Source organism: Megachile rotundata, chromosome 3 (assembly GCF_050947335.1).
Source record: "Megachile rotundata isolate GNS110a chromosome 3, iyMegRotu1, whole genome shotgun sequence".
Classification (NCBI taxonomy): Eukaryota; Metazoa; Arthropoda; class Insecta; order Hymenoptera; family Megachilidae; genus Megachile; species Megachile rotundata.
Window position 1 is genome coordinate 21,213,571 of NC_134985.1, and position 26,833 is coordinate 21,240,403.

Genomic DNA, 26,833 nt, shown 5'->3' on the forward strand with positions numbered 1-26,833 from the left:
TCGCGTGAGTCGAGCGTCTAACGACGAGATCGATGACGAAGCGGCAGGCGAGAGAGCCAACCGGGCCAAGAATAAATCCGATCCTACCGACCGTTTGACCGTTGACCGCTGACCGATCCGAGGTCAACCGGGAGACCTTATCGCGCCCTCGCTCCTTTCTAGATCGAGACGATTACTCTAGGCTAAGTACTCGTCGCGAACTCGACTCTTTGGTATCGCTTTCGGAGCCATTTTTCCATCGATCTAACCGTAAGGAAGGAGACGGTTTACCGATCGGCTCTTGGTCAATTCTCTCTTCCCTTCGTTCGTACCTTTACCGTTCCTTTCGTCTCGTAACCGCTGCACGACAGCGTTCGAGGGGTTAGGGAGGTTAACGAGAGTCGAAGGACGACGAGTCGTTGACAAGGGGAGCGTGCCGGAAAGAGAATTCTATTAGCCTGCATCGGCAGAAATCGACGATCGAAGCGAATAGGTGAAAAACGGTCCCCCTTTACCGTGGTGGGTAAACAGCGTGAAACGATATCACGGGGCGAGCGGCGAGCTTCACCCTCCGGGGGTGATCGCTGACTAAGGTAACGCAAACTGTTGGCTGTCGAGCTGCACGGCGAGATAGGGCTCGGCGGGGAGAGAGGGTACGAGAGGACGAAGATGTGCCCACGCGCGCACGTGCCTTTTAATACGGCATAATGCGTCGCGTGTCCATATTCATTAAGTAATTTTCTGGCCTGAAAGTCACTGGCCGAGCGAGTCCGTTCCTACGCGATTGTTCTTCTCGACGCGAGCGGTTTCTTCGACGCTCGCTTCCGAACGATCGCGTAAATTTTCATCGTTGCCTAGTTAACGAGTCGAAGAAAATCGTCGTAAACGAAGCGGGCCTCGTGAACCGTTTCCTATACGCGTCGACGCGAGCCCTCGCTTTGGTGCGTTTCATATTTATGACGGCGTAATGTTAGGATCGCAACGGGCCCGCACGCGCATAAATTTCCGTGCCCTGTGGTTACGGTGAAATCGCGGCGCGAGGCGACGATTTTCTTAGTCGCGGCGGCAGACGGAGAAAGGGACGATTGTCTCGCGGAGTTCGCAGGGAAGAACGAAAGAATAATTTGGACGACGGGCAATTACGTGGACGACGCGACGTAACGGTAACGCGGCGTACGTGAGGTCAGCGTCGCGGGGCGCGGTAACGGGCAACCAAGGCCTGGTTCGCTCGGCGAAATCGCCGATGCGCGTATTCGCGTTCTCGAATCGCTCCTTTCGCCGTTTCCCGAGTATCCTGACCGTGGACGCCGGAATGCTCGGACACGCGGCGTCGCGACGCGATCGCGTCGAGGAAAGAACGATTCGATTCGCCGAGCGATCTCCCGCGCGTAACCGGGTATCGGGGTCCGCAGAATCTCTGGACGTATTAAGAGGCGAGCGTAGCACGTAGCGGCACGTAGCGGCACGTAGCAACTAGTACGTAGCGGCACGTAGTATCAACCGGGTGAACGAGGCAACCGAGGAGCCGAGTTCTGAGATCAAGTCACGCGTAGCCTAAAGAAAGTTGTTTAAAGGTCAGTGTAGCTCGACTTGCATCACAAATGCCAATCTAGTTACGAAACGTGTAGAGGGAACAATGATACTCTCGTGGAAAGTAATTCGTTCCCTCGCGCTCGCCGTGTAACCCTCTCCGGATCCTCGTTCTCCGTTTTGGCCCTTTTTTACGCGAGCCAGCGCGTCGCGGTCTCTGCGCGAAAGCTTTCGCGGGAAACGCGACACGAGTCCTCGGACGTGGACGTCGTTCCTCGAAAGCCGTCTCGGCGAGAACGCGGCGTCCAGAGATATCCGACGAACGATAACCCGGATTATAGGCGCGGATAAATTCGTCGATCGCGTACGAAACGCGAAACCAGACGTCCCCTTCCCTGGACTCGTCGAAGATTTTGCGAATTATATGTCTATCGGTGGGCCGTATCTCGCGCGTTATTCATATCCACGAAATAACGTTGAATAATTTCGCCATAAATACGTGGCGCGTCCACGTGGGCGTAAAGTAACGATAATGCAAGTAAATAATGGACGCGAGAGTTTTATTACCTAGGCGGCTGAATGGTAAGATAGAATCTACGTGTCCGCGGCAGTACAGCCCCCTCGAACACCGAACGAGAGAACGCGAGAGAACGGAAGAGAGAAGAAGCTTGAAACGGAATCGTGCCGAGCCAACTCGAGACGAGACAACGGACAATCTCTTGTCGGTCAAACTTCGACCCAACGATCTTTCCATTTCGACGTTCTTTCATTAAAAATTCCCTTTTCTACGACACCGAGTGTTTCACTCGAAGGTGCATCGGTTAAACAAGCTATCGCTCGCCATGTTCTTTCGCGCCTTTATAGACACGGCTTCGACTCCTTTGTCTCTGGCTCGAACGAAGCCTGTTAGCTCAAACCGTTCAGAGTTGCGAAATAAATAGTTATTCGATATATAGGTCATCGATCGGAATACCAGCTTCTTGCCGTTGCGATTCCGCGCGATCACGATCTTCGTGCTACGATTTACCCTTCCTTCGTTCGTTTTTCCTCGCGAAGATACTCTATGGGAACGAAATCGAACGCGCAACCGATCCGATCGGAGCAGCGATTTCGTTGCCACGCCACGTCGAACCGTTAAAATTCAAAGTCAGCGTCGAGTGCCAACAAGTTGATCGATTTTCGAGGGAAGAATCACCGGGCCAGTGACGTTCTCGAGAAACCCAAATTTGCATCTGAACTTAATCCTTGATTGTGCCACGCCTCCTCCTCCGTTTCTTTCTTTTCGCCTTCGCCTCGAAACTTTCTTCTTCTTCTTCTTCTTCCTCCTCCTCCTCTTCTTCTCGAGCAGTTGGTTCAGGCCACAGGCGTCGCCCATCTCGCGCCATCATTTAAGTAAATTACCGGCTTGCCGCGCATGAAACGACACCGTTGTATAGTCGCCATTATTTTCGTACAACTTTGCGTTCCACCTTTCAGAGTTTCGGTGACGCGTTTCTCCTTTCGAAAGTTTTCGATTCTTCGCCTCAAGCGAATAAATCCAGAAATTTCTTTAAAAATACCGGATCTCGTCCGCTAGTCAAATGCGACAAAAGGTTGCGCCGCGGTTTCCGGAAACCTATCGATCGAGGGGTGGCGACGCGGCGATGCTTGGATGAAACGATGGCGGACGGAACGATTTCGGAAGCTCGTGCGTCCTGGATTCGAAAGCTTCGAAGAAAAATGGCTGACAGCGAGCACCGCTGACATTTGGCCGCGCGTTTATCGCGATAATACACGGCTTTAGGTCAGAGGGTGTGGCCTCGCCAGATTGATTCGGCGAGCTCGCTTCTGCGCGCTACGCTTCGTTACCGCGTACAGTATGGCCGCTTTCCTTGCCACAGCTTTTCATCCATCTTTCTTGTCCCATTTGGCCCGAGACCCGATAAATAGACCGAACGATAAAGCTGTCTCCGTATCGCCGTTGAATTCAGCCAACGATTCGCTTTCCATAATTATGATATACGACGCGAGCACCGAAGGACGCGCGTCTTCGTTCTCCGAGACTCGTTCGGAGACCGAAATGACGTTTCCGGCGAATTTAAAAGCTCCTCGCCTTCTCTCTCTTCGCCCCGTTCTTTCTGTCGAGCTCGACCAAAAAAGTTGCAATCATTCGTTATCTAAAATGGACAACGATCGACTTACCGATACATGGATATCGCGAATTCGTCGTCCGTTCTTAACGTTCTCGCGAAGGAGATTAATCGCGCCATTCTTGCAAACGAGAGCGGAACGCGAGAGTCGGAACGTTCGTCTGTCCGCGAGGCCGCGATTGGTCGGAATAAAAAAATGTTCGACGGCACGAGCGAACGCTAACGCGAAGCAACTCGATCGGAAAGGTTTTTCATCTTGCTCGCCAGCCACGATGACGTCGCACAATCTCTATCGACGGCGTGGGTGTTCGTTCTCGCTCTGACAGATTCGAAAACGCATTATTAACACCGTCGACCCTGACTCTATGATTACGCGCATTAATAGCCGGATGGACGAACTTTGTTCGCGCTCCGCACTATCATTATCGCGATGCGGGAGAAGAACGTCGACGATTCGAGGAAGACGCGCTCGAATCGAATTAAACGGAGAAAGAAAGAGGCCGCGAACGCGTAAGTGACCGTGTGTTTCCGCTGCGAAACAGTTGGGGACGATGAAAACAATCGGAAGCGAGCATTCTTGCTGGACGTCCACTTCCTTCGATTTCAAGGATGCGACGCTGTTCAGTCGTCGAGCATTAAAAAGTTTGTCCGATATCGGGTGACGATGACCTTTCCTCGTATCTTTTTCTCGTTGTTCGTAATGTCAGGATAAGATCGAAAGGCAACGGTTCGCGATCGTTGTTGGTTATTTTATCGACGAACGCGGGTACCGAGGACCGCATCCATCCTGCTTGGGACGATATGGCATTTAAATATAATGTTTCGCGCGCAGCGCGCATATCGTGTCTCGCTACAAACTCCTTTTCAAATTGCATATCAGGTACGATCGAGTGTTGCGAGTATACCAATCTTCCGACGATGAATAATTCATTGTGTAAATAATTCATAAATCGCTATATAATCCAGTCGGACTGTGAGCCCGAATCGTTCGAAAATTTCCAATGAGTTTTTTTCATTTCTTTTTTTCAATTTTAATTGACTCGTCATTTTCCATCGCATCGAACACGTTCACGCTTGGTAGCGATCACGGAAAATTTCGCGATCGACTCTTTACGAAAATTTCTTTTCTATCGTACCCTATCGAATCGTGCATCGAGCATCGTTTCCGTAGTCGGATCCTCTACTGTTCTTTCGGCGCGATCGTTTATCCGGTTAACGCCGACGGACTCGGAGTCCGCGACGGTCGTGTCGTTAGCGAACGTAGCAGCATGCGCCGCGATGCGACGGGAATTCCTACGCATCGATAACCGCTTCGATCGACGACAACGCCGTTTAAAAATTCATCCTACGTATTCCATACCGTTTCTTTCGAATCGCGCGGTAACGGAGTCCTCGAAGTAACACGAAATTCTTCGATCGGCACAACGGGCTCGCGAACCGTCCTCGAAAAAGTTCGTACTTGCCGCGCGATCTCTATCGATCGAAACATCCGGGAGTCTTTCAGAAAATTTATGAAATCGATCATAGATCCAAAGAGAAACGGACGAGAGCTTTCCATGAATTTGTAGAAGAACGAACGAAGAAGGTTCGCGGGCAAGTACGAAAGGGGAAGAGAAGCGTGAAAGAGGCGTTGGAGCGGTTAAAATATTCGGAATGTAACGCGGTCTGCGCGTAGAATACGAGCATTCGTCGAAAGCGTAGAGAGCACGGCACACGAGGGCGGCGTTGCGCGTGTACAAATCATGCGAAGAATGACGCGGCACTGGTCCGCTCCCTCCCATCTTCGGCTTCGGGACGAAACCGTGCTGTCTCTTCTATCCTTCCCTCCTACCCTTCTTGCTTTCTTTCTTTCTTTCTTTCTTTTCCCTCCGGCTGCCGCTATACCTTCTCGTTATGTGCATCGTAGAACTGGCGCGGCACTCGCGGCAGGCGTGGGGCGTAGAAGAGTTCGAGTTGCACGGCCCTCTCGATGCGTTCGTTGCATATCAACCGAGAACAACGCGTCGTGTACCCTTTCGTAAATCAGCATACGGCAAGTCACTCGTTCCTCCGCTTACCTGTCCGTTCGCTCGTTTAACCTACATCGTCGACACCTTCGATTCAACGTGTCCTCTCCTTCCCCGTGCCTCGTGTTCGACGTTTCGAGGGGTTGTCGCGCGCCTCCCTAACCCCTCCAAGATCGAGCTCAATTCGTTGGTCGTTGGCGCGTTCAAACTCGGAGATATCGCGGTCGTCCAATGGTAAAGGTTGCACGAACTCGGTTTTCCGACCACCCTCGTCTTGTATTTTCAGCAGACCTCGGAACTGGACACGTTGCTGTGCAGACAGGACCTCGATCGGCTGCAGAAGCTCGACGAAGATGACCCGGAGAAGGACGCGAGGGAGTCCTCGGTGCAGATGGAGGATTTTTTCGAGGTCGGAGGGCCGGTGTGTCGACCGCAGGCGAGTTTCGTCTCGTCGAGGAGTCAGCCGGCTAGCAACGACGACGACGTGTTCCTCAGGCCGCCGCTCTGGGAGGACATCACTTCGAGCATACAAAAGTTGGACCCGGAGAACGCGGATATGTTGGCCTCGCAGTCGCACGTCAAGATGGAAACCGACGACGTCGCGTCTCCGGTACTGTCCCCCGTCGAGATCAAGACCGAGCCGTTGCCACCACCCCCGACGTTGCATCTTCTCGAAGGACCTACCTCGAATTCGGTGCAAACGTACGTCAACGGTCACCCTCCAGCCTCGACGGGACCTCGAGTCGTTCACCATCGAACGCCGACCGCCGCCTACAAAACCTTCTCCCCCAACAACAACGATAACAATAGCGCCAACAACAATAACAACAATAATAACAACAACAACAATACGACCGCCAACAACAATAACAGCAGCAACAATAACAACGCGATCGGCGTGAACAGCAACGGCAGCGGCAACAACAATAACCCCGGTAACAATAACAATAATAACGGTAGCAACAACAACGGCGGTAATAACGGTAGCAACAACGGCAACAACGATTCGACGAATAATCACGGCAATCAGATCGGAGGCACCGCGACCTCGCCGATCTACGGCTCGATGACCAGGCTGATGTACATTTCCCCGTTAACGCCGCCAATTTCCGATCCTGGATCCCCGATAGGGGCTCCGCCGAGACGGACACCGCCTCCACCCTATCCTCAGCCTTCCATTATGAATCCTTCTCACAGGATTCAACCTCCACCCATCTCCACCAAATTCAACAGACGGAACAATCCCGAGCTCGAGAAGCGACGAGTCCACCACTGTGATTTCATAGGTGAGTGTGAATTCGAAGCTTGCGCCGAGTCGCGTCGCGTCGTACGCTTTTGATCGACTTCGCGAGCCCGGGCTCCAGTTCGTAGACCTATTTTTCTCGGTATCTGAAAAGGGATAAACGTTTTTAAGAAGCGACGACCGCGATAAGAACGACGACGTCGATGTTGATCGGAGCAACGGCTGACGGTATTCGTAACTGTTTCGTTTTGCAGGTTGTACGAAGGTCTACACGAAGAGTTCGCACTTGAAGGCGCACCAGCGAATACACACAGGTGAGTCGATTTCCTTCGTCGAACGACCCAGATCGTCGAATGGCTGTTCGAAAACGATTACCGGATAAACTGTAGGCTGGTAAGAAGAAACGTCCGTGGATATTAGATATACGTAGCTCATCTACGAAGCGAAGCGAAGCGTTTGAAAGCACGAGGTCGAGCACTCGGCGTGGGCAGGGCGCGGTTCTCGCGGTTTCTCCTTCTCTCCGACGCGACGTCTTTCTTCCTTTAACCTTTCTCTCTCTGTCTCGCTTCCTGGCCTCACTGTTTCGCGCAGTCTCTCTTATTACTTCTCTCTCTCTCTCTCGCTCTCTCTCTTTCTCTCTCGCCCGCCGTCCCGTTTGCTCGTTCTCTAGGCTTTCCGTCTGTGCGCGCGGTGTCGCGCAAAGGAGCCTCTATCATATGTAAACGTATAAGGAACGCATGAAGCGTGGTATGCGACTCTCCGCTTCGTAGACTCGAGCTAGCGACCCACATCCTGTCCGTATCCAAACACGCTGCTCGCTAACGCTCTCGTACCTACGCCTACGTGTGTTCGTACGCGCTCCAAAACGAAAGGGTTCTCCCCGACTAAACGCTCGCGGAATCTTCGTCGCGGAGCCCTCGCGGAGCTTTTTCCCTACGGCTCGAAAGAAACGAAGTCTAACGACGCGGGACTTTGGCGTCGCGTCGACGAACAAAAACTACGCGTCTTCGCGTAGATAACGACAGGACGCGTCGCGCGTAATAAGCAAGCGATTCGTGAGCAGAATTTTTTGGCGTAATCCGTCTGGAATGAGTCGCGAGAGGAACGAGAGGATCGCGAGGCGGATGTATTCGCGAGGAAAAGGGGCGCGATCGCGAAAGCGGTCGTTGGCGCAGAAACGCGTACGCTCGCGTCGCGAGGAACGAGATAGGTGATAGGTGCACGCGTGCTTGCTCGATAGTCTCTCGCGGAATGCCAGCCAGAGGCATCTCAAGCGCGATGTACCACTTTCCAATTGATATCTCGAGGTTTCGCGGTAACTCCTCGCACGCGTCGAGCGCTGGAAATTGGTTAACCGCGGCTTTTCTTCCTTCGAATCGTGCAGTTATGTGCACGAAAGTAACGTCTCCTCTCGAATTCGATTCAAGTACGATTTACCGTTGGACTCGGGTATTCTATCCTAATTGTACGTAACACTTTTCTAGATCCAACAAATAACCCGTTTTCGCTCGGAAACGCGCGCTGGACGTTCGTCGGTAGATTCGTAGGGACGGTTCAGAGGAATCCCGCGAGTCGATTTATTTCTTGTACGGTTGCGATCGCTCTCGGAATTCCTTAATTACTAGCCTGGCTCCGATCGAGTCGATAAAGGACCAGCGCGTTGGTCTTGGCGTCGCTAAATTAATTCGAGCTATGCGGCGGGTCTATCTTTCTTTCCTCTCGAGACTTCCCTTTCTCTTCTACTTCGCGTCCCCCTTCTCCTTCGTGGAACGTTTAGGAGTTAGCGCGTGCCTCGACCGGTCTCTTCGCGAGATTCCAACGCTCGAATCGATCTCGCTCGAGAACACCGCGATCGCGTCCTGGTTTACTTCGATCGGAAGGGTGGCGGGAAACTCTGCTTCCGTCGCAAAGGAATCCTCTTGGAACAACAACGACCGAGAACACCGCGGAAATCGCAAAAATCAGTGGCGTAGTTAGAGGGTCGAGAGCCTCGGGCACGTGGCGTTGGCTGGTCTTGAATGAACCCGGACCGAACCGCCCCGCGTGTCCTTTTCTCCGTCTTCGTTCCTCTCTCTTCGATGCATCTCGACACGCACACGCGTGTATCGTCCCGTACCCATCCCATAGCTATCCCGTACCCGTCCCATGTTCGACTCGACTCGATTCGACTCGACCCGACTCGACCGTACAGAAAAGAATATCGGTCGATCGCTCGTAAATTATACACCGTCCAAGGTGGAACGTCTATATTCGAGGATTGTTCGACCGGTCGTGAGCGAACGTCGATCGATTCCTGATCAACGACGCGAAGGTATTACGGCGCGCTTAGTATTCCGTTAATGCGTTCCAGCGCGTTATACCGCGTGTAACAAGCTATACGTACGCGGTGCGTGCTTCTCGATAGGAAAATTTCGTGCGCGTCCATCGAGTCCGAGCTTTCGCGAGAGACAACCTTGGGCGATAATTTTCTTTTTCTTTACTCTGCCATGTTCCAAAATTAATTTTACCGAATCTTTCTCGATGGCAAATGCATTTCGTGTACGAGTCGTATGCGCGGATCAGTGGCTCGAAAAGTTTTGCATTATGGACTAACCGTATAAGGGAGCGGAAGCGGCACGATTAGACTTTTTGTACCGCCGCGTTTAATAACGAAACGATTCGAATTGCTGGAGGATCGCAATGCGCGCATAAACGTTCAAAGGTCCGAGAAACTCTCGAAAGACGAGCCGTACGTGGGCTGAAACGCGCGCGTACCACTCGAGACGACGCTCGCTGCGCTCGTTCGATTCTCAAGCTTCTTATCGGCTCTTTTATACGATTGATTTTACGTACACTTTCACTCGATTTTCTTACAACCGCGATCGGATAAACCTAGCAACTTAACGCTACCGCATTCGTGATTAGATAATTCGCCACGATACGCTGCGCATATTGAATCTTACCTTCTTAATTCGATGACACCGTTTGAGACTAATTCTAACGAGACTCGCAGGATTTTCGGATAACTTGAACGCTTTCTACGAAACGAACATTCCGGGAAAAGATCGAGTCTCGTCGAGTAATTTATTCGTAACATAAGAGCAGCGCGTACAGAGTGCAGGCAATCGATTGGCGCGTCATCGAGGAGAGAGGCATAGCGTACTAGTCGAGAGTCTAGTAACGTTCCAGGTTGGATTAAATTTCACGAAAGCGTTGCTTGAATCCTTGAGATTGATTCGGGTGTTTTAAAGAAGGCAGAAAAGCAGGGCGAAGGTGGCGCGAGATGATCTAGCACGGAGAAAAGCAAACTCGTGGTCGAAAGGCGAGTGGTTGAATCGCGCGACGCTGCCAGTGGCGAACACCGTGACGTATAGCGTCGTATCGCGGTGCGGTGAAAGTGATCCAAAATTAACGGGGACGCCTCGAGGTTCGTAGGCGTCGTCGAGCCAAGGGGCATGCGAGCATTCAACGAAGCAACCACGGACTCGACGACCTCCTACCAAACTTGTCCCCGGCAAAGAAACTCGCCAATTCGGTAACTGTCTTTTTCTCCGATTGTTGCTCCGAGTTATCTTTTCTGAAGGTACTCCAGACAGTCGGTAAAATAAAGTCGACGAAGGAAAATGTCGAATACAACCGATTCAAGTGTAACGAATCGAATGACTTAATACTTGTCTCACCAATTAGATGACGACACGCGCGAAACGACATCGCTTTTCTATTTTTATCACGCGATCGGCTTACGCGTATGAAACTTTCGCGCCGTTGTTCGGTAACGATCGGTATTTTTGTCGCGTTTGCGGGTCGGATTGAAAAAGATACTCCGGAATGCATTCGCTTGTTAAAAAAAGAAAAACGTTCGGAACGTATCGCGTGTATCGAATCTAATCCGAACGTAACGCGCGAACGAGGCACGCGACCGTGTTTACGCGGAAGAAAAATTATGATCGGAAAGCTGGCTCGAGTTGACCCTTTGCTCCGTCGACTCGAAGAAATCTCCACGGAATTCTCATGAACGGGCAATACCGTGAATGGATGCCGGTCGTGGTGGTAATACCGATTGTATGGGAGCCGTGCGTGTGGCTAAGACCGGTTGGGGTCGTCTCCATAGCGAGACCGAGCCGAGCCGAGCCGAGCCAAGTCGAGCCGTTCCGCGGAGGAGAACGAGTCAGCGCAGCGGTTCGACGCGTGGGCGTATTTCTCAGCTATCGAATCTTCTTTCGCTATTTCTTCTACGATTCCGCCGCGATACGACTTTTCCTCCGCTCGTTTCGTCTTGTTCACCGCCGATTTATTCCGTTGCTTCTTAATAGCCGTTCTGCCACGCAGCTTTCGCGCGAGTCGCGTAAAAAGTTCGATTAATATGTTATTCGCGATCGAACGGAAAAACCAGCGGAGTGACGCGAATAATCGAGAGCGATCACGGTGGGATCGTCGTCGGCCGTCGCGATCGCCGGAGGCGAATACCGATCCGTTGACGATGATCGCGCCGCCACGCCGCGGAGAAACTCGTCTAAACGGTGTTTCTCGCATTAGCCGTGAAACTAAACGATCGAGCGAGATAATCGGCAACCGAGCGTAATTGGAACACTAGTTGTACCGGTTTGTTCCGATGCATAATGGTACAAAAACGTATCGTACGATTGAGTAGAAAAAACTTTGTCCGACTCGACGGACTTTCGGCGAAAAGGGCGAAGAACCGAAGGGAGTAGTTGGTCGCGTTAAAAATCGCGTCCGAAACGCGGCGGGACATCGCGTTCGAGAGGTATCGATCGAGAGAGAAGGGTCGCGGCTGCTTTCGAACGCGATAGCACGAGAAGAGAGGAAAAGGAAGGGAAGGGAATGGAAGGTAAGGGAAGGGTAGGGAAGAGAAGGGAAGGGAAGCGTTGCACCGGTGCGCGATTCGTCGGTAGTTGGGCCAAGGAAAAGGACCTATTAAAGAACAAAGCGTTGCTCTTTGCGAGGACGATAGGTGGAACGAAGAACCAGAACCTTAGGCTACGAGAGATGCCGCGGTGACCTTTAACTGTACCCGCATGCCGCAACACGCTCACCTGTATTCTAGCGCAATCCGTTCGCGTTCTCGCCGCCGCGATCCTGCTCCTGTTCCCTGCTTTTGCTTTTGCTCTTGCTTCTGCTCTCGAGGCGAACGATGCAACGGTCCTCGAATGCATACGCTCCGAGTCCAGTTAACTTTTCACCGTCGCGAAAACTGCGACCGTGGCCGAACGAAATGTTGCTCGGAACCCGTTAACCTTAAACGGGAAGAGACGGGTCGAACGCTTCCAAAGCGAATCGATCGCTCGTTAAAAGCTCGCTAGGCTAGTTTAAACGGAACACGATTTTTCCGCGTTCGTACGTGGCAGCGAGGAATATCGTTTGCCACGGGCGTGTTCCGTATGCGAATATAAAACAAAAAGAAATGAACGTTTCTACGAGCGCGGCTAGTGAAAGTAAGACAGGCATCGATGTACAGTGTTCCCGTTTTTGTTCCAGGTGAAAAACCGTACCAGTGTCAGTGGCCGGAATGCGAATGGCGGTTCGCCAGAAGCGACGAATTGACTCGTCACTATCGAAAGCATACTGGCGCGAAGCCCTTCAAGTGTGCCGTGTGCGAGCGTTCCTTTGCTAGAAGCGACCACCTCGCCCTGCACATGAAACGGCATCTTCCGAAGCAGCACGCCAAGTGAGCGTACAGCTTCACCGGCTCTCTCCCTTTTCCTCGGTAATTCTTGTTCGCGCCAGAGTCGCCTTCTTCGACGTCGAAACGCCCCTCTCGATGCCCTTCGCAGCCCGCTACGATACGAAGGAACCTGGAAATCTATTTCTTCTCCTTCTTCTTCTTTTCGATCGAACTTCAACGAGGAGCGACGAAAAAGCTTCCGCGAACGCGACGACCGAATTAGTGCTCCGATTACGCTACGCGATAGTTTGGGACGTTTGCGATCGAACACCGTTCGATCTTTCCCGCGCGACGCGCTAATCGTCGATCGTTTGCTTAGGAAACACGATCGCGACCATAGTGGCTGGACCACTAAATGTTCTCCGTTGTTCGGTGATTTTCTTCCTGTCGGTTTTAACGCTGAGAAAAATTCTGGAATCGGAGCTGTCTGACGAGCTTTCGTTCGCGGGTAAAAAGAAGGATTAAGCGAGCAAGATTAGAACGAAATGCGCCTGTTCTTGTACATTTAACGATTCGTATTTATAATAAAGTACGCGAAAATGAGCACCAGCGTTATAAATCGTCGTATCCCGTTTTACAGTGTTTTGCAAGGGAACTTACCAATGTATTTATCTAGGATAACGCGAGAGAGAACACTCGTTAGAAAATATTTGTACTCGTCGTAATTGTTCGATGACGGATGGTCGCTAGAGAGGAAACGCGATAACGAGGTAAGTTTTTAGTTGGCAATATCGGTCGCTGAAAGCGAGGCGCGAGTAAAAGCATCGCGATTCTTATTCGGTCCGCGTTCGTTTGCTCGAAAGTTTTCGACAATCCGATGTTTCCTTCCGTTTCGACTATGCGCGTTCCGAATGATCCTCCTTTCGATTCTCCCGATTACCGCTTACTCGTCGTGCTTCGTAATCAACGTTCGTCTTGCGTAAAGCGTACGCGAAATTGCCAAGTAAAAAGTGAATCGCATGCGTTTCGTTTTCGGCCGGAATCGTAACATCGCGACGAAAGAAACTTTCGGGCAAAAGTGAGTAGTTTTAAGGAAAATGTATCGTTACCAGCACACCCTGGTCAGTGATAAACGTTGAAACTCCCACCTCTGTTTAATTCTTCGATCGCGGAATTGATGTACGCTTCTAGGAAAGAACGAAAATAAAACAAGAAAGTAGCCATTGTCGAGCGTAAAAGCGAGGAAACTTGCTGCGGTTGCTGTCACGAATGCGACGGAATTTCTGCCATGCTATCGAGAGGGCAGCTTTTGCAAAAGATTACGAGCGACGATTAGAATTCGTTTGGTCACGTAGACGCGATCGATAAGATTTTTGTCGTAATAATTTTGATGTTTTCTCTTTCGGTGCGATCCGCGAGAAAAGTATCGGCGTGTCGCGATGCCTTATGTACAAAATCTCCCTAGTTATTTCTCCTCCACGTATGTACTCGTATGTATGTATATATTTATATATGTACAAGCAGATACGCATGCGCATGTATATACATATATATACGCGTATATAAATTGTATACGTATACTTTTCGAGAAAGTATCGCATCGAGTTTCTCGCGGCTGAAACGTCTATGCATTTGCGTGTATGTTGTGTGCGTGAGTGTGTGTATTTACGTGTAAAAAATCGACGCATATTCAACGCCCACGTATGTAGTTAATGTAATAATATGCTTGTACGATATTCGATTTAAATATTTAAATCGACGCTCCTCGTGGTCCGTCGACCTGTTGTTTCATTCAGTATCTTGTTTGTTTTCTCGAAAAAAGAGTAGTCTGCATAGTATACTAGCGATAAAAGAGAAAAACATCGATTAGACGCTTGCGATTAGTCGCAAGTTAGGACCGAAAAGTAAACCCTTTTAAATCGCGAAAAAGTATTCTCTCTCTTTCTGTCTGTCTCTCTTTTTTTTATATCTCGCGCTCTCTTTCTCTCTGTCTCTCTTCTTTCTATTGTTTACTTGTTGCGTTACTTTTCTCCTCTCAGCATAGAGAAAAAAAGAATTTATATAATTGAAAACGCGCTAAAGGCCGAAACGTTGAGTGCGCACGCGCTTCGCGCATCACGTGATACTACTTGTCAGCAAAACTGAGAAAGGAAACAACGCGTCGTTTCCGATCTATTTATTCTTGTACTTGCACGCGTTACGTACAACTTACTCCTCCGTATTATTAAAAATTGCCGAAAGAAATTGTCTTCGACCGTTTGTACGAAATCGTTGCGATTTCGTTTGAAATTTGACTGAAAAGATACGACGCATGCGTGATAGTCTCATTCACAGAATTCCGCGCGCATTTTAATCATTGATCGTTCATGGGTAGTCAGTTTTTGCTTCTAGCTCTTTCGAGATAAAGGGTCAAACACGCTTTACGACTTCCTTCTGGTCCGCATTACCTCATTCGTTCCGACGCTTTCCTTCAACCTTCGATTCTCGATCAATTCGTTCGACAAGTTTACGCAGATATACCTCATTTATCGAAATAGACAATTGAGCGCCGTTGCGACGAAATTCTTACGCACCCTCCTACACGGTTTTCTACAATTTTGTTCATAATGTTTATAAAATCCTGTAATTTGTGTGTTGTGTAATTTAAATGTACAATGATATATACGTATTATACGCATTATCACCAACATGCAGTTCAATTATTTCCACTCGAATATTCACAATCGTATTAGTAAAGTATTTTATTTGATTTGGTTCGTTTTTTACGTGTCATTGCAAAAATCTGTTTTACGTGACTCCTGGTGCCATCTGTCTTTCCTGTGTAGAGTAACAGTTTCATTTAATTTTTCCTGTAACTCATATCGCAATAATTTACCTACATATTTGCTGCGTATAAGGAAAAGTATTCACGGCACAAAATAAGACAATATCTTTTTGTTTGTGATAACATTTGACCCTATATTAGATTTCCAATGAATTATTTCGTTCGAATTTGACAGATCTAATCGATGCATAACGCAGATGTACAGGTAGTGCCATCTGAAAAATAACGAGTTGCTTGAAAAATAGAAAGAAGTAAAAACATGGATGTGGATACGGCGAGTGATAATACGTCTATAGATGACAAGATTGACGATTTTTGCGAAAATCCAACGAGAGATGCCTTGACAGAAGGTCTTATGAGTCTTTTGAAGCCCACCGTGGATCAATTAGACGAAAGAATTCGTGCAACTAGGTATGTAATGTTTTCGTATGTGTGTGTATATTGTAACTTAGGCTAAACACGATTGTCTTATCGGAATGGTATTCCGATGTTTTTGTACAGCTAAGAATTCTCCCCACTGACCACGTGCTTAATTTTATTCACGCCTAAATATGTTATTCGTACAGAATATGTCAAATTGAATTAAAACAACGGATCGAGTCTTTGACAGAAGAGTTGCAGAGAATCAACGAAGCTTTGCAGTGTCCATTGGAAACGGATTCTTACGTCAAAAAATTAATTAACGCCAAACACAAAATCACTATTGTCAGTAATATTTTACAAAATACTCAAGAACGATTGAATAAGATTCACCAAGCTGTGGAGAAGAATACGGCAAAGAGGAAAGCCTTATTGGATCACAGTTCTTCGTACAGCAATGTTGCAGGTGCACCGGATAAAGAAGAACAAGCAGAACCGGACAAAGAAACTACATGGTCTAAGGAACAGGAATAAATTATGACTGTGGTAATTGTAAAATATATGTGATATATTTGTATAGAGATACCGGCATAAGTGTAACTAGCAGAGAAACCTTGTATGAAAATTCTATATGATTTATGAACACATTATGAATACCCCGGTGGTAAAATTGTCAAATAAAGAGTTGGAAACAGTTTATGAACCATCGGAGGATTCCTTCCTCTTGATAGATGCCTTAGAAGCTGATTTAGAGGTTCTAAAAGTTATGAAACCTGTGATGTGTTTAGAAATAGGTAGTGGATCCGGTATTGTAATTACAGCATTGGCAATGGCATTGAACAAGATTTGTCAATCCCACTATCTTGCGATCGATGTTAACTTGAATGCATGTAAAGCTACCAAGAAAACTGCTATGCTAAACTCTGTAGATCTAGATTCAGTACAAATGGATCTATTGAGTTGCATACGTGGTAGTCGCGTTTTTGATATCGTGGTGTTCAATCCACCGTATGTTGTAACTAGCGACGAAGAAATTTCGACCGACAAACTAGTGTTCAGAACTTGGGCGGGTGGTTCAAACGGTAGGAAAGTTATGGAACGAGTATTCTCTAGCATTCCCGATATTCTATCGGACATGGGAACATTTTATCTACTGGTTATCAAAGAGAATGATCCAGAGTACATTTTGCATACCTTTAAGGATCTAAATATGGAAGGAAAAATAGTTGCAGAGAGAAAAATTAGAGGAGAACATTTGTACGTTTTACGGTTTAAAAAGATACACAATTAGGAACATGCGTGTTCGCCAAACATTCTTGGTATTTCCTTTGAAACGCTTATTTTATATTCGCAATTTCTATCATCGTGTCCAGTCCTTGGACAACACGAATAATACGAAGTCTACCGCATTTGTTTAAACAATGATGTAAATATATAAAGGATTATTTGTTATTACATTCGATTTTGTATATATTTTACTAGTCACACTGCGATTCCATTTCATATTATTTTATTGTTATTTTGTAACATGAACTGGCCGATGAATGAACGTACATACAGTACAATACAAAGAACGTCAAATCAATAACAATTGTATTTCAGAAAACAAATATAAAATATTTTCTTTTTAACTTGTTCATGATTGCACAATTAATGGTATTTACAATTCTATGATCTAATACAGGTCACATCATTCGAGTCGTCGATGCTCGAGTCATCGTAAGTATTTCATTCCCTAGAAACGATGTCAAATTCATTTTCTAACAGCTTATTAAAAATATCGCTCGATCGATACATGATAATTACATAACCACTGTCATTTGCAAATATCGTGTCGGTTCAATATTTTTGTATACCTTGGTTTAACATATCTTGTGTATAAAGAATAAAAAACGAGAAAAGAAAGTGTAGTTCTCAATGCCCGCCAACACATTACTCACGCATGCGCATTTATAACTTCGTCGCTACCTGATCCATATGTAGGTCAGTAATGCAGAATATGGCTGCTGTTCGGTCGGCATAAGAGATCGTCCGTCGATATTTCCGATATTCTAATCAAATATTTACCACAAGATTTTTAATATAGTATATTTTATATGAAATAAAGTCAATATTAATAAATATATAGCATATTAATCGATAAAATCAATATTAATAGGCCTTTTACGAAAATGGTACACGTGGCGCCATCTCTCCGGCGAACAGGGTGAACTACATACTTTTGAAACACTAGTTTCGTTAGTTCCCAGACTCTACCGCTAGATGGCGCCACGTATACTGTTTTCTTTAAAAAAATTTAATCAATATTGATTTTATTGATTAATATGTTGTATATTTATTATACATTTATTAATATTGACTTTTTATTGTTTGTAATATATTTTGTGAGTCCGAAGATGCAGATTACGTGTTCAAAATAATTCACACACTGTACTGTGCGTCGATGAAACAGGGAATGATATAAGAATGGCAAAAAATTTTCTTTCGAGTCAAAAATCATTTTCACAGATCTCCTTCCGCAAAAATGAGCTTATTTGCAGAATTTGGTTTATATCGGAGCATGAAACTTCGTCCGATTTTTTATGACCGACCGTCGTCAATGTAGCTAGTCATCCTGACGCTCGTTTATCGCTCGTTATTGAGACTCGAAATAGCGACGGCAACAAATTACCCAAGATTTCTACGAGTAAACGGATTTCGATCTGTAAACTCGTTGCAACTTAATGTATAGCGTAACCGCGCTTATCGTAGCGACAAAGATGGTGCTCAGTAGGAAAAATATCGCAGTATAAAATCCGCTGTATGTCATGCAAACGTTCATCGTGGTTCTTACGATCTCCTCGACAGCGGTTTCCTCGAGCTTCTCTAAGACTTGATTGCTAGCTTTGCTCAGATCGTCTTCCATGACCACCCTAAAGCCACGAGCAACTCGCACCGGTTCGGAGAGCGGCAGGGACGAAGTGTTTGATGGGGCGTAACTTATCGATCGCCGCCGCCTACCCGGTTCAATTTGCTGAAAAAGATTCGTTTTTCGATCGATACTATTCCATTAAAAATCATCGATTTAACTATCGGCTAAGGAACGGAGGTACCAAATTCGCCGATGAACTCGGAATTACCTGATTTAATTCGGGGCACGGTTCGCAGTCGGTCTTACATAATTCCACGTTGCATTCGATGAACAGATCCATCACGTCTGGGAACTTGAAGGCTTGGAAGTACGCGTAAGCGATAATTGACGCACCCGTATTCCCGGTGTCGTTCGTCTTTTGGAACGAACCGAACAATTTGGGTTTCAATATGCACCCTCGTTCGTCCGTCAGCTGTATCGTGTTCGTGGAACTTTCGTCTCGAGCAAGGCAATCGCGCACCTGTAACGATAATTTCGCGTTGTCACGAACAGAATAGGAAAAGCTTGTTTCTCCGTATGGAAGAGTTACCTGAAGATCGAAGGCAGGATCTCCTTCGACGGAGACCACCAGGGTCATGGTCTCCCCGATCTTGACCAGACCATTCGCGGCAGGCGCGAACGGACCTCTTCCGACTTGGATGTCCAACCTAGCGACCGCCGTGTCACCGCTAAACGTCACTATTTCTTGATTCAACATATCTACGGAAAAGTTCACCGACAACGCTTTGTTGATGTTCCCTTCCCACAAGCAGCGCACTGTTCGCACCGTGTCCCACACTTCCTGTATGCCTGGTTCATTCTTTGATGAAAAGAAACGAGATCGTTGAATGTTGTTGTTGAAACGAGTACGAACTGAGCTTACCTGCAGGACCAACACGTTTTCCAGATACGCTTGTCCAGCTTCACCCGCGAAATCGTTGATGAATTGTGTACCACAGGAATCCAGGCTTACCGTGAACGTGTACTTGGTTTGCCCGGAATTTTGCGCGACATACCTACACTCCGGGTTCGCGTAATATCCCTGCATACGTTTATCTCGATTAAAATTCACGAAATTCCTGCGGCTTTAGTCGCGGAGAAGTAAAAATATTTGGACGAGTGTGAATTCGTACCTTGGAGTAAATCACTCCGTCGAAGACGCGGTTGAACTCGATATTGATGGTCATCATGGTTTTGCTGCACTGAACGTCGAGGGCGTGAATATGAGGAGGGTGTTTTAACTCGTCGTCGTCCTCGGCTCCAGTGCCGGTTACCGTTCCGGAAGAGCTAGAACCTGAAAAGATAGCACGCTAGGAAACGGTCTATCAAAAACGAGAAGCCAGAAACGGGGCATTACCTTGGCCAGTTGTGCCGCCACTGCCGCTGGAAGTCTCGTCGGGTGCAGCAGTGGGATAAGCAGCTCCGCTGCTCTGATCGTACGAGTCGTCTCCGGTTCCAGGGGTCGGAAACGGAACGCTGGGTTTCGTGGTTGGATACCCATTAGTGGTGAACCCGTGGGCCGAAGTAGTCACGGGCGGAATGTACCCGGTGCTCGGTCTCTGAGTCGAATAGCCATAAGTGGAGGAGAATCCGCTCGGCGTAGAGAATTTACCGGCATTGGCGTTAGCACTGGCACTGGCGAAACTCGAACTCGAGTAACCGAAGCCGTTGGAAGCGGAATATCCAGGCTGAGAAGGCTGCGCGGTGGACGCTGGTCGAGGAGTCGAACCGTACGGCGGGAAAGCCGAGGAACCGGTGTTCGTGTAGGAGGGTGTCGGAGTCGGACGAGGTTCGTAAGAGGACGGACCGTAGGGTGATTGACCGTTCGGCGGAAGATAGGTGGATCTTTGGGTCGAGAACGGAGGAGGTTGTAAGGTGGACGATTGACCGGACGGCAGAGCGACATTCGGCTGAGAGAAACTCGTCGATGGCCTCTGATACGGATAATTATTGGTCACCTCGTTTTGAGCCGGAGACGAGTAGCTTGGCTGCTGGCCAGTCGAGGGCGGCTGAAAAGGTCGAGGCCTTTCCGGTGGTCTTTGGGTGCTGTACGGCGGTAGGTATCCAGGAGGATCCGATTGCTGACGAACTGCAAAACGATCCATCTCGGCTGTGAATATTTTTATCGCGACCGACAGTTCCGCGATTCTTCGACTTCTCTACGTTTCATTAATATGCGTGAGAGAGGTGACAAGCGTGCTCGGTACGGATCAATACCGGTGTAAAACCGTGGTTAATTGCATTCTTTGAATCGACGGTTATCGATCGAAACCACTGCGTTACGATTAATCACGCTTTTGTGCGCGGAGGTATCGTACAGGCAAGGGCCCCTAACTCGTCTGCAAATTAGGGTAGCTATCGTTTCTGTTCGTACACCGAGTTTTCGTCTCTTTAGCCCCGGTGCTCGCCAAGTATCAAGCTAAAACAAGCAGGACCGAATAGGAACGTAACCCTTTCAAGCATTCGTTTTCTTTTGAATTTCCAAATTCTGTATTGTTAATTTGCTATGCGAACAGTTTGACGTGGTGCTTTAATTAGAGGAAAAAGTCGAGTTTGAAAGGCTTAAAAAGAAGGAAACAGCAAACGGGTAGAAGAAGTGTGGCCCGAAGAGACCGAAGGGGTGAGGAGCGAAGCAAAGAACGTATCGGTGCGACGATTCGAGAAGAGTCTCGTTCGACGAGGTAATTCAAAGGGAATAAGCTTCTTCTGGAGAACGTACTTTTACGTGCGCCCTGCCGATAGATGCCCTGAATCCAGTGTAGGATATTTTGCGCCATCAGGTCTGCGGCCGACACCGGAGCAGCTCGCTGGACTCTCGAGTGCGCTAATGGATTTTAAACGATTGCATTCATCAAATTCGCTCGTCGTTATCCAACGTTATCGAACGTTATCGCTTTCTCTACTCTCGATCTACCGTAATTAGACGGATCGTACTCGGACTCGAGATTCGATTAGGATCCCGCGTTCCTGTCTTACCGGCTGCAGACGGTGCTCTGACGAACAAGGCATGTCTTCCTCCGTACTCCTGGCTCACTGCTGCACCCACGGCTGCGATCAGCAGCGCCGCCACGATTTCTTTCATCTCGTACCTGCAACGTCGTATCTTTTATTTCGAAACGCGCATTTTCGATCGAAAGAAAACCGAGATAGAGATCGTTCCGGGAAACCTTGAATTTTTCGCGCGCACGGTCTCAAGGCTGCGAACCCGTATCGTGTACGCAACAACAATAGAGCGTATTTTCGCCTACGACGCGAATAGCTAATTAAGAGCGGTCGTTATTTTTGTAACAGGATCTCGTTCGCGCGAAAATCGTTCGGAAAACCGGTTAATGAAATTCCGCGCAAGGTCTCGAGCTTTCGAATAAGCCTCGATCGCCGAGCAACGAAAATCTCGCGATTCGTTTCGTCATAATTTCGTTCGTTTCGACAGAGAGTTTAACGAGTTGGACGGTTAAATAGCTTTACCGGTCCCGAGAAAGGACGTTTTCACGATTGTTTTCCTCTTCTCACGTGCGCGGGCGTTAGAACGTTTCGTCAGATCAGATTACGAGGGGATCCGCAACCGCGTTTTACGGTCTCTAACGCGTTAAGCGCGCCTCGCGATCGAAGCGCGAAGAACAAGCTCGAATTACAAGCTTAATTAACGCGTTTTGAACGCGATGGCTGCGTAACGACTCTCCGAAGCGCGCGAATCGATATTCGGCGACTCTCCGGTTCTTCAACTTTGCACGCCAGCCTACCGTTTTACCGCGTTCGTATTTACATCACGTACTTTGTTTTCCGTTAACCGGCGGAGAATTCGCCAACGCGGAGAAAGTAAAAGCAAATTTGTTCGGGCGCGAATCATTCGAGTAGCGCGTGAAAAGAAAACGATCGACGGTCGATTCGCGCGTTCGAACACTACCGTAAAACTGTTTGTCTTTGCTGTACACGGTTCGCAGAAATTTTCCCTCTCGTTCGTTCGCGACGCCGAAGAAGCGTCTCTGGATATTTAATTGGTCGCTAGACAATTTACAGAGGATTCCATATCCGTGACTGGAATCGCTAGGATAGAAAGCGTCGCGAGTCGTGGCAAAGGTTTCGGAAGAAGGAGAGGAAGAAGCGATCGGTGCTCGTCTTCCAGAGCGGGGAAACGCGAAACACCGTCGCTTTCGACGAAAGCGAAGTTACGAGCGGAATGTCTGCTTACATCCGGATGCTTTCCATCCGTATCGATTCGATTTAGCCCGGTGGCTGGCCGGTAACGGTGAAACCGAATCGTGATGCGATTTTGATCCCGTCGCTCGCCTTCGTGCGGCTCGTGTTTCGAGCACGAGGCGCATCTGGCTACGGAACGACGGTGTGCCAGTCGGGTCCTTTGGTCGTTAGTCGTTCGAGTCTAGGTTCGAGAAGTCAATCGTCGAATCGTGTCGACCTAGGTGAAAGGTGAAAGTCGCGTCGGCCTCGAGGATCGTACGCGTTGCTCGTGCTCCTGTCCCTGCGCTCTCGATTCGCGAGATCGAGATACGACTTCGCGACTTCCCGCCTCCGCGTTTAGAGTACTCGATCGATAACGAGTTTCGAACGAAGTTAATTCGACTGACGGAGAAATCACTTTTCGTACGCGTTGCGTTTGCCCGAATTCATTAGGATACAAGAGTCGTGAGAAAAGCATCGGTGGGGGTCGGCTCGGCGTTCCGATTTAATTAAGATCGCGGGAGTAAAGTTCGTTGAACGTCGCGGGATAAGAAGATTGCGAGGATCGGGAATTTACAGCGCGGGAATCGAATCGCAGGAACGAGGACGGACTCGATTCACAGTAAAAGCGAAAATCATGAAAGCAAAAGTCACTCGAGGTTCCGCGAGCTATCGAGGAGTTATGCTAATCGAATACGCGAGAGCGTTCTAATTTGCAAATATTTATTTGGAAACACGAAGTTTAATCGATGCACGGCGTAATACGCACCGTGGGAGAAACCTGGAGCAAAGGCTGCTAAACGTACATAGATCGCGGAGATCGAGATTACGAGTAGAGTACGTTGCGTCAACGAGATTAATTTAGAACGAGGCAAGAGAGATTCCGTCGGTGACCAACCGGGTCGTCGGGGAAACGAGAAGAAGCGGAATTGAACGCTTCCGATGCATTCCACTCGAGTAACGTATCTTTTTAACGCGTACGGAGGAACGTTCCGCGTCATTGAAATTTCGTGGAGGAAGAGTGCCGGAAGAAATTTCTCCCGACTCGTACGTGCTTCTCTCGGGCAATTTCGACGGAACGATTAAAATATCCGAAGATAATAACTCGACGAGTTTTCCCAACATCTCTTTTTATGTCATACCCATCGGTGGTGTAATGGACATTTTTATCGACCTTTCTCTTTTAACGAGCAAACTCGATACCTACTGATCGTGGGCGATACCAGCCGCGATTAAAATCGACGGCGCAACGCGAGACCGTTCCGGGTAACTCCGTTCGCCAAAAATCGAATTCAATTTTAAAAGTGGATCAACGTAGTTATTCTAGGAATCTCGTCAAGTTTGCAAACGGTCGTCTTTAAGATGCTTTGCGGGAAGAAGATTGGGCAAGTGCAGGGTGTACACGAAACGTTGCGGTTTCCTTCGACGGTTCGGCTGAATACGGCGTTCTTAATAACCGGCCGAAACGGTACTCGTTCATTATCCAGATTTCGTAACGAGACTAGAATTTCTGAGCTCGTTGCAAGATTCTAGAGGGAAGAGAACGTTGCCGAATTTCTCTGGTTCGTTTTTTGCGCGAGAACAGACGGTCTGCACGTCTCGTAGGAGTCGAAATTTCTCAGCGCTTTCGTTGGGAAAAAAGCGGTAGAAGATTTCGAGAAGAGCGGAGATTTACGAGGACAAAGAAACCGTGTAAAAAGTTACTTCGTCAGAGCGTTAATCGGATGGTTTAGCGAGATGGCGCGATAACGATGCTAAGCGGGAGAAGAATCTTCCAACGCGGTTGCGAGAGATTTGCCAGTGAAAACTGCCAGTTACGTCCGATAGGTCTGGGTTACCGGGACATCGATTGCCTTATGCGTCGAGAAACGCGATTCAAGAGAGTAAGAGAAAGAATTGAAGTTAGCGGGAGTTTCTAATTCGCGACGACCGCGGTCGAGTCGAATGATTTGCAAGGATGGTTACGAGAATGTCCTCTGTAACTCCAAAATTTCCATTCGTCGAACGAAGATGAAAGAACCGACGATTCTAGTTGACGTCGTTTCGCAATTCGAAGATCGTCCGCGATTTTTAGAAGAAACTTTACTGTCCCACGTTGTCGGTAGTTTACCGGTCAAATCGTCTGCCATTTAGCGCGATTACATCCTCGTGGACGCAAGTGCGCGCGCAAGTTGCGAAAACGAATCGACGGATCGTATTGCGACGCGTGAGATCCAGAAGAATTCTCCTCTCCGAAGAAATGAAAAATGACATCGCGGGCTGAATACGGAATTAAAAATTACGCGCGAACGTTACGTCCGATCGTATACTTTTTGAGGAACGCCGACCGCGGGAAAACGTCGTAAATCGTTTCGAAGACTGAAAAGCTGAAAGCCGTCGGATATGGTAGCACAGTGAATTAACATCGGCGATGTATATGGCGAGGAAATTGATCTCCGCGTAGAAAAAGAAACGAGAAATCGGTTGTCCCGCGACCTTCGGTACAGAGAAAGTCGAAGAGATTTTGCCCGGTCAAACGTAAGGTCTCGAGGTAGACGCACCGTCACGAATCTCGTCCTTTTGGACAGCCGTAATTCTTTCGGACAGTCGGCCGCTTCGTTCGTCTCGCAAACGCCGCCGGCAACGTTTCGCTAATCGAAAGAACCCGGACTCGAATTTTTCTTCCTCGAGCGGTTGCGTAATTTTATCGAACAACAAACGTTCCGTCACGCGTACTTGCCGTAACCGTCCCAGCGTAGGACGTCGAGAAGAGGCGAGTAGAAAATTCAAAGCGCGTGTTTGACGCGCGAGGATACGCGTGTGTCGGTAGCGTCGGCTTCGAACACGATTTACCGCGGTTACTCGTAAGAGAGTAAGACCACGCCGGCAGGAATTGGCCACGCGTTCATCCACACCCGGTCTCTTCGAGAAAAAAGAATCAAGGTGGCTGCGCAATCGATCGCTTTCTCCGATTGTGGCGCACGAACGCCGAAGCATGGCCAATTAACGTATTAAAACGTTACGCGACATTACGAAACGACGCGACGCGTGTTTTATCTCGCTGGATCTGGCAAACTTGGGTTCGTCGATCGTGGTAAGAGCGCGATACGCGACCGCACCGGAGACGCTACGCATGCTTCTGGTCACGAACAAATATCAATCACGCCGCTTTCTTTCTCCCGGCGTAATAAATCTCGGTCTTTCCAATCCGCTCTTCCGAAAGAGCGAGCGTTCGGGTATAGGAAAATTTATGCAAATTTGACAGGTGATCGAACTCCTTAGTCGCAACTGCACCGTACTTCGGAATAAACGATTCTTTCACGGAAATTGCAAATATCGCGCACACGTATTCACACGCGGTACGACCAACTCGGGTTCTGGAAAATCGAAATAATAATTATCGCGAACGAAACCGGGAGACTCACCTCGCAGCGAAATCCTTTCGACGATAAACGAAGACGAAGGCGAAGGCGATCTTCCCTCGCGATTCGTTCGGAAGATTTACCTCGTGCGCACGCTCGTGAGAAAGGTGAGAGTGAATAGCTGGGAGCATCTTCATTCAAGCTTTATATAGGTATTGTACCCCCTTTCCTAGCCGGCCCGTAGAAAGACCGTGCCAACGCAGTAGCACACTGTGATTGTACCATCTTCTGGACCGAGAACGGGCCGAAAAAAACTAACGATGCTCTACGCAACCGTCCTTCGATCTATTCTATTCTTCTTTATCCAACTCGTACTCCTATGAGTGATATCGCGTGAAAATTCGATTTCGTTCGGTGTCAAGCTACCTCGATCGCTATTCGATCGAAACAAACACGGAATACGAAATCGACGTATCACCTTCCCTTTCAGGAACGGAAAGCGGGGTAATCGCCTCGGGTAGTTTGCGTTCGATTCATTGACAAGATCGATGCACGTGGTCCACAGTATCTTTCGTTAAACGTTCGCCAGAACCATAACTTTTTCCGTGTGAACGAGTTTAGCGTTCGTCAACCTACGACGTCGCGAACTATCTACTAATTAACGATTTGCTGATTATCTGTTACGATAACGTAACGTAACTAACGGTAACACGGTGCCTTTCGCGCCGTTCGAAATCGGGAAAGCGTTCGTCG

At 48.3% G+C, this 26,833-nt stretch overlaps 3 protein-coding genes across 8 annotated transcripts in view; 2 read left to right on the forward strand and 1 right to left on the reverse strand.

Annotated features, from left to right (window-relative positions):
• The window catches only part of LOC100877787 (uncharacterized), a 35,585-nt gene extending 20,409 nt beyond the window's left edge, over positions 1–15,176 (forward strand). For 2 of the 5 annotated variants that reach the window (XM_012292880.2, XM_076530092.1), the window contains exons 2-4: positions 5,934–6,930; positions 7,142–7,201; positions 12,363–15,176. In XM_012292880.2, coding sequence (XP_012148270.1) covers positions 5,934–6,930; positions 7,142–7,201; positions 12,363–12,556 — 1,251 coding nt within the window. In that variant the 3' untranslated portion in view covers positions 12,557–15,176. Of the gene's footprint in view, positions 1–5,930; positions 6,931–7,141; positions 7,281–12,362 lie in introns of all 5 variants that reach the window. The other 3 variants (XM_012292879.2, XM_076530091.1, XM_076530090.1) reach the window with 2 other exon arrangements.
• A 137-nt stretch (positions 15,177–15,313) lies between these two features.
• Positions 15,314–17,304, forward strand: LOC100877671 (SNAP associated protein). Its single transcript, XM_076530042.1, has 3 exons — positions 15,314–15,724; positions 15,880–16,204; positions 16,296–17,304. The coding sequence occupies exons 1-3, from the start codon at positions 15,573–15,575 to the stop codon at positions 16,962–16,964; spliced, it is 1,146 nt and encodes a 381-aa protein (XP_076386157.1). The 5' UTR covers positions 15,314–15,572; the 3' UTR covers positions 16,965–17,304.
• LOC100877451 (uncharacterized) lies at positions 17,250–26,527 on the reverse strand. Of its 2 annotated transcripts, XM_076530086.1 has the most exons (9): positions 26,144–26,527; positions 21,540–21,652; positions 21,283–21,387; positions 19,921–20,652; positions 19,697–19,857; positions 19,447–19,605; positions 19,114–19,383; positions 18,793–19,044; positions 17,250–18,686 (listed from the first exon to the last, which is right to left on the reverse strand). In XM_076530086.1, the coding sequence occupies exons 1-9, from the start codon at positions 26,275–26,277 to the stop codon at positions 18,354–18,356; spliced, it is 2,259 nt and encodes a 752-aa protein (XP_076386201.1). In that variant the 5' UTR covers positions 26,278–26,527; the 3' UTR covers positions 17,250–18,353. The 2 variants fall into 2 exon arrangements, with proteins under 2 accessions (XP_076386201.1, XP_076386202.1); XM_076530087.1 differs by lacking the exon at positions 21,283–21,387.
• Between the last annotated feature and the right edge of the window lie 306 nt (positions 26,528–26,833).